Source organism: Euprymna scolopes, chromosome 10, assembly GCF_053919585.1.
Source record: "Euprymna scolopes isolate OS-2025 chromosome 10, ASM5391958v1, whole genome shotgun sequence".
Taxonomy (NCBI): Eukaryota; Metazoa; Mollusca; class Cephalopoda; order Sepiida; family Sepiolidae; genus Euprymna; species Euprymna scolopes.
The window spans coordinates 44640172-44647627 of record NC_136491.1 but is presented as its reverse complement, the minus strand read 5'-3'; the positions used below and the strand labels follow the sequence as shown (position 1 = coordinate 44647627).

The 7456-nt window shown below is 39.5% G+C and overlaps 1 protein-coding gene across 1 annotated transcript; it reads left to right on the top strand.

Annotated features, from left to right (window-relative positions):
• The first annotated feature begins 2463 nt into the window (after positions 1 to 2463).
• On the top strand, positions 2464 to 3081 carry LOC145286436 (uncharacterized). The gene has a single exon (XM_080135350.1). The coding sequence runs from the start codon at positions 2464 to 2466 to the stop codon at positions 3079 to 3081; it is 618 nt and encodes a 205-aa protein (XP_079991476.1).
• The last annotated feature ends 4375 nt before the right edge of the window (positions 3082 to 7456 follow it).

Sequence of the window (7456 nt, the reverse complement as noted above, 5' to 3'; positions counted from 1 at the left end):
CCCTTATGCCCATGACTGCCAAGAGAATCTACAACAATTAAATCTGGTGCTGGATGAAAGAAAACGACCCACTGAAGAGCACCTAGGACTGAAAGAAATCTCAGTTCTGATGAGCGATGAGACAGTAGAAAGAAGAAGCTTCTCAGTGCTCCTAAGAGGTAGGGGAATCAGAGAGATACTTGACACTCACAGATCAGCAGATCCTCTTCATTTTGTCATTCTCTTTCCTACTGGAACTGATGGCTGGCATCTAGGCCTGAAACAAGAGAAATCTGTCATCTCTCCAACTTTATTCATTCCACATTCAGCATCGCCTCAACAATCCTAACGTTCTTTTGAGAGGGAACAAACTTTTCCAAGAGTACCTTTGCGTCAGTTACACTAAGGTAGAAAATCAAAGGCTCATCTACATTGAGCACAATCCGCCAACAATTCAGATGATATCAGACCAGGAAGAAAAGTCATCCTGCCACCATCCTATACTGGAAATCCATGATATATGCACCAGCACTTCCAAAATGCAGTGGCTATTGCAAGGGAATACCACAAACCCGACCTTTTCATTACATTTACATGTAACTCTCAGTGGCCGGAAATCACACACTCCCTCCTCCCCAACCAAAAGCCACAAGACAGACCTGATATTGTGGCTAGAGTGTTCAATCTCAAGTGAAAGGAGCTGATGAACGATCTCATCAGTGCCAAGGCCATGGGTAGACGGGCTGGCCACGTGGATGTGGTCGAATTCCAGAAGAGAAGGCTTCCTTACTCCCACATCCTCTTCATACTCGAAGAGCAAGACAGACTGCACACTGTCGATGAAGTTAACGAGGTAATCACAGCTGAGCTACCACCAGACCCAGCTACATTTCCAGAAGGACCACGGAGGGAACAAGCCAGATTACTTGAACAGTTAGTGATCCATAACATGGTTCACAACTGTGCTGAAGCCTGTAGACAGCAAGGCAATCAGTGTCAAAAAAGCTTCCCCAAAGAATTATTAGAGGTGACACATTGGGATGACAATGCCTTCTATCCCATCTACAGACGGAGACCACCAGGGAATGGAGGAAGGGCAGTGGAGGTTCGAAATAAAACCATTGACAACAGCTGGATAGTACCCTACAATCCATACCTGTTGCTTAAGTACCAATGTAGAAGCTTGTGTCTCACCAATGGCTGCCAAATACCTTTTCAAATATGTTACCAAGGGATCAGACAGGGCTATGGCTGTTCCAGTATGAATACAACGAGGTGAAGGAATACCAGAATCTCAGATCTATTGGAGTCAGTGAGGCCTGTTGGAGACTATTTGAGTTTGAGATCACTAGCCAGTACCCAGCTGTCCAGGCCTTCCGGGTTCATCTTGAAGTAGAACAATACATCACTTTCGAACAAGGTCAGGAAGCCAATGTAGCCTAACAGGCAGCTAAATCCACAGAACTCACAGCCTTCTTTGCCTACAATAAAGATAACCCAGAAACCCAGATCAAATATGTAAACTTCTCCAAGCACTTTGTCTGGAAAAATGGTAAATGAAACAAGCGACAGAGAGAGCTTCAAGGAATAATTGGCAGGCTTTACACTATGCATCCATTGAGTGAAGATGAGTTCTATCTCAGAATACTCCTCCATCACAACCATTGTAAGGGGAAAAAGAGTTTTAGAGACCTTCTCATACTCATAGTCAACAATGTAAGCTATGAATCCTACAAAACAGTGTGCAGAACACTCGGTCTGCTTCAGGATAATGAAGAATGGTATACTGTGCTACAGGAAGCAGCTCTGACCAAACTCTGTCCTCAAATCAGATCATTGTTTGTGACCATTCTTCTTTTCTGTGAGCCATCTACTCCCCTTCAGCTTTTCAACAACCATGTTGAGCAATGGTGGGATGATTTTAAGCGAAAAACTCCAGTAGCAACTGAGGATCAGCTCAAGGTCATGGTTCTGGCAGATATAGAAAAGAAACTGCTACCGATGAGCAAAACTCTGGGCGACTTCAGCCTACCTTGCCCTACTGCACAGGAGAAGCAACACGTGCAGCAGCTGACAGACCATCAAGGTGAAATCAATCAGCCTATTGTCATGCAGGAAGAATTGGGGTTTGATTATGACTTACTCAAACAAAAGGCAGAACAGCGCCTGGCCATACTCACTCCATCCCAAAGAATAGTGTCTGACAGAGTTCTTCAAGCTATCACCGATGGAGAATCCTTCCGTGTCTTTCTAGATGCGAGAGGTGAGACTGGGAAAATCTTCCTACTAAATACTCTGCTGGCAGCAATTAGGACCATGACAGACTTCAAGCAAGTGGCACTGGCAGTTGCCTCAAGTGGAATTGCTGCTACTTTGCTGCTCCAGGGTAGAACATTCCATTCTAGATTCAAGGCACCATTGAGACCACAGAAAGACTCCACACATCCCATCAAACCAACAGACACATTGGCGTAGCTTATCAAAATGACCAAATTGATTATTTGGTATGAGGCTCCTATGACTCACAGATACCATCTCGAGACTCTGGACAGAACCTTAAAGAACATCACAAAATCACAAGAACCATTTGGGGGAAAGTGTCTCATTCTGGCAGGAGACTACAGACAAATTTTGCCAGTCATTCCGAGAGGTTCCAGAGCTCATATTACAGCAGCATCGATGAAGAAGCGCCCCCTCCGGCGATTCTTCACCGCCTTTGAACTTGAAGAAAACATGAGAATTGGCCAAGATCCTTCTCTTCAGGACTTCAACAGGTGGCTTCTCAAGCTGGGAAATGGAGATTTACCAATAGCAGAAAAGTCTGACATCATTCATATTCTACCAGAAAATCTCTTTGAGATACAAGATGAAGCTGGAAAGGGATTTATTGCTATCAAGGAATCCATTAGACAGTTTGTTGAGAAAGTTTTCCCCAACATCACGGTAAACTTCGAACCTCCAGAGCAGCATTGGATCTCTTGGGTAGCACAGAGGGCAATATTGGCACCTAAGAACAACTCTGTTGATAAGATCAAGGCCATCATTTCACAAGAACTGTTGCCAGGGGAAGCCATCATACTGCCAAGTGCTGACAGCATGTGAACCCAAAGATTCGACCAGGTTTCCCGTTGAGTTCCTCAACAAACTCACCCCTACTGGTCTCCCTCCAGATCATCTCCACCTGAAGAAAGGTATGGTACTCATGCTCCTGAGGAACCTGTCTCCCAGGCAAGGGCTCTGCAATGGTACAAGACTAGTCCTCAGTAGAGCCACCAACATCCTGCTCCAATGCAAGATTGCCTCAGGAGACCATGCGGGGGAGGAGGTACTCATACCAAGAATACAAATGAATCACTAAGATGAACAATTTGTCACGTGGAATCGTCACCAATTCCTGGTGAGGCCTGCCTTCGCCATGACAATCAATAAAAGTCAAGGCCAGACACTGAGCAAGGTGGGTGTATGGCTGGAAGAACCGACTTTCACCCATGGTCAACTGTATGTAGCGGCATCGCGGGTAAGAAACCCAGATGATCTGAACTTCACTCTGAAAAAAAGTGACTGTAAAAAGATGAGGAACGTGGTGTATAAAGAAATCCTATAACTTCAAATACTTTCGTGTTGAACACTTCCTTGCTGTTGTTGTTTCAACTGTTGTTTCTTTCATGTTAATAAAAATTGTGTAAATACACTATACTTACTCGCCTTTCTTTCTCAATATGCAGCCATCTGGCTGCAACGGGGCTATTTGTTTTGAAAAAAATCTCAAGAAACAAAGGTAGATAACTCAATAATAATTCATACTTACTAGATTTAATTGTAATGCCTATGAATTCCCATTAATCGCTTAAGATCATTATTTATGAAAATAAAACTTGATCGATTTCCATGATTTTTTGAATATGATGCAGATTTTTCTTTATTTTTACTTCTTAATATAGGGGGAATTCAAGACAAGAAATGTAGCAGCAGCAGCAGCAGCAGCGACATCATATGATTTGAAATTTTGAATATCTTTAGTTTATAATTGGTACTAATATTCAACTTTCCTTCTGGCTTGCCCAATAAAAGGCCATCTCTCAGGCGAGCTTAAAATGTAACAGAAGGTTAAGTGCATGGCAACTCCTTATCTTTCTTTCTGGCTCTCAGTACTAGCAACACACTTTATGGGGGTCAGACCAATCCCTAAACTTCTCTCTTGGAGCACAACAGAACCCACCCGGGCCTTTGTCCCTGAGTTTGACTTCATCAACGAGAATCCGTCATGACTACCGCCGGACATTAACTTCAACATACATGAACTCTTTTCTCTTCCAACTGGACTGCCTAACTTTTTGTCTTCGTCCGTCCATACATACGTGGACTCATTCTACAACTAATCCTTTTCTACATTCTTACTAACAAAGATACGGTGACGTGCAGTGGATACATGTTATTTTCTGTTATAACTCTAGTTTATGTTTGTCTCTGTAATCAATAAAGTTGTTTTTAAATGTAAAAATGAGATTGTCTTTCTAGTCTACAGAACCAAAAAAAGAAAAAGAAAAAAGAAACTGTAATAAAATTCTACAGAAAACAATGCGTTTTTGAATTTTTGAGATAAGGATTAATTATTCGTATCATTTGAATTGATTGGACTATTGTCCTCATCTTGAATGTCATTTTCACAACGTTTTGGTCGATGTAACCTACGACCTTCTTCATCGACTAAAACATTGTGAAAATGACACTCAATATGAGGACAGTAGTCTGATTAATCCCAATGATAAGAAAACAATCCAGTATTTTATTTATTTATTTTTTGATTATTCAAAATATTCAATTTTTTACTTTAAATTGAGTATTTGAGTTAACTGAATTTTTAAATACATCTCCAGAAGCGCGACACCTAGTGAGATAAAAGAATACCTATTATGATTATTGGCATCTTATATTTAGCAAGATGGCGCCTCTCAACTCAAATACTCAATCAAAAAAACAAAAAACAAAAAAAAAACAACTAAATTTTATATAATAATAATAATAATAATAATAATAATAATAATAATGGTAAGTGGCTGTTGTGATAACGTAAATTCTTTTGCAAGGGTTTTCGAAAAAGGAGGAGAGTGCTGGAAATCTGGGGAGACTTGTTGTCACTCAGACTCCAGGGAACACCACAGGTTGTTCTCAAAGAGCAATCTTTAATGATGGTTTGTGTGACTACACTTAGCGAGTAAATAATATGGGATATGGAGGTACAAACAGATAAACTCATCCAAGCAAGAAGACTGGACATTGTAATAATTAACAAGAAGAAAAGAAATTGTCATATTGTACATTTTGCCTTCCAGATTGAAGATTAAGGAGACAGGAAAATGAAACTAATATGCAGAACTTGCCAAGGAATTGAAAGGAATATGAACCACAAAGAAAATTAATATAATACCAATAATTGTAGGAGAACTAGGAGTAGTCCCAAAGAATTTTGAAAAAAGTCTAGGAGAAATCGGAATCAAGGGAAAGACTGAGGCTATACAACAAGTGATAATACTGAAAACAGTTAAAAAGCTGAAATCTTAAGAAAATTCTTGAATGCAGAAAGTAAGCCACGTTAGCTTCAAATGCTAACCAGTTATATGGAAACTGCAACAGAAGTAAAACAAAAAAGATAGAACCAAGAAAACTGATCAAGAAGGATGGAAAGACTGAAGAGAGAAAGCACTAACCAGACCTCCACTAGATGATTGTGAAGAGAACTAGTACCTTGGGGAGGCTTGTTGCCACCCAAATTCCAGTGAAGACCAAGAGTCATTACCAGAGAGAAATCAATGGCAAGTGGCTGTTGCAATAATGCTAATCCATTTGCAAAGGTTATCGAAAGAGGTTGAGAATACTGAAAATCTGGAGAGATTTGTTGTCACTTAAGCTCCAGGGAATGCCATCAGTTGTTGTTAGTGTGTAATCTATAATGATCAGTGTGAGAACTAGTAAGTACAAAAAAATAAGAAATAAAATAAAATAATAATAATAATGTTATATTCCTAAATACTTAGGAAATAAAGACAAATCATTTATAATACTAATATCTGCACCGCTATCCAGAAGCAATGTAACCAGATGTCCATTTATCCGAACATCAACATATTTCCGTCTTTCGCAGCTTTTTTCTTTATTCATGCGAAGCGTATTTACATTATCGGTCCCTTGTCTTTTCTTCTGGGCACAGTATGTTCCCTTGTGACCTCTGAGACCACATTCATAACATATTTTGTTCCTAAACCAGCAGGTCTTATTGTTGTGTCTTAAACTACCACAACATTTACACTTTAGCTTTGGGTCTTTGTATCCTTTAAGGATCCTGTGTTCTTGGAACCTGGACTTTCTTGTGGTCCCTTGCCTTTTTACTTGCTGCACCTTAAAAATATTTTTCTCTTCAATGCGAGTGTTGTCTTTCTTTATGTTAATCAGACGTTGACACTCTTCAGTGACTTTTTGCAATGTTATGTTAGGATCCGCCTCCATAATTGTTAGGATCCGTGAACGTATATCTTTGTCCCTTGGTGCTGTGAGACCTTGTACAAAGATTAAACATTTAAATTGGTCTGCGGAAATTTCATTCAATTTAAATGATTCGCATAAACAGTTCACAGTGCAAGCATATTCTAGATAGTCTTCAGCTTCTGCCTTCTGAATGTTCAAACATTTGTATCTAGAGTGAAATAGGCTATCCCTTTTATCAAATATTTTCGACAAGGTACTAATTGTTTCCTCGAACGAAACCTCCTCCGGTTTTTTTGGTAGAATTAGATTTGCATACTTGGTGTTTTCATCAGTACCCAGTTTTTGTAGTAGCAGGGTAACTTTTTCCTCATCGGTCCAGTCTAAACATCTTTTCGTAAAAATTGTTTCGTATCTTCTGTAGTATGCAGGGAAAGTAACACCAGTATCCGGGGAGTAACGAAATTCCGTTAGTGAATTTGAAATACCCTCGGCAGAAAAATTAGTCTTCTTCCCGGTCGACGTTAGAATTAGCTTTTCTAAATTCTTTTGCTGTGTCGACATTTGTCGTTGTAGTATGTTTGTTTGTTCTTGTTGTGCCTCTAAAGTTTTTTGTGTTCTTTCTTGTTGTTGTTGCAGCTGTTGCTGTAGCTGTTGTTGGTGAATTTGTTGTTGTTGTTGTTGTTGTTGCGCTAAAAATTGTTGAGTCATTTTTGTCTGTTCCTGGATGCTAAGGGCTAGAGCCTTAGTTAACTCTGCTAATTGTTCCATGTTAGCTTCTAGTACAAAAATGTCTTTTCGAATTCTACACAATAATTCCAAAGAAAAATCGTAAATTTACGTATATCGTAAATTAGTAGCAATATGCAGACACAACACGTTTCAACAAAGTTCATCCATAGTAATTCAACAGGCTTTGTAAAATAATTCTTTTTTTTTTTTTTTTTTTTTTTTTTCAACAACGTAAGTTCATACACAAAATATTTCTTACTTCCCA

Excerpts from the sequence above, each read along its gene's own strand:
- LOC145286436 (XM_080135350.1), top strand. The coding sequence starts at position 2,464 with ATGACCAAATTGATTATTTGGTATGAGGCTCCTATGACTCACAGATAC.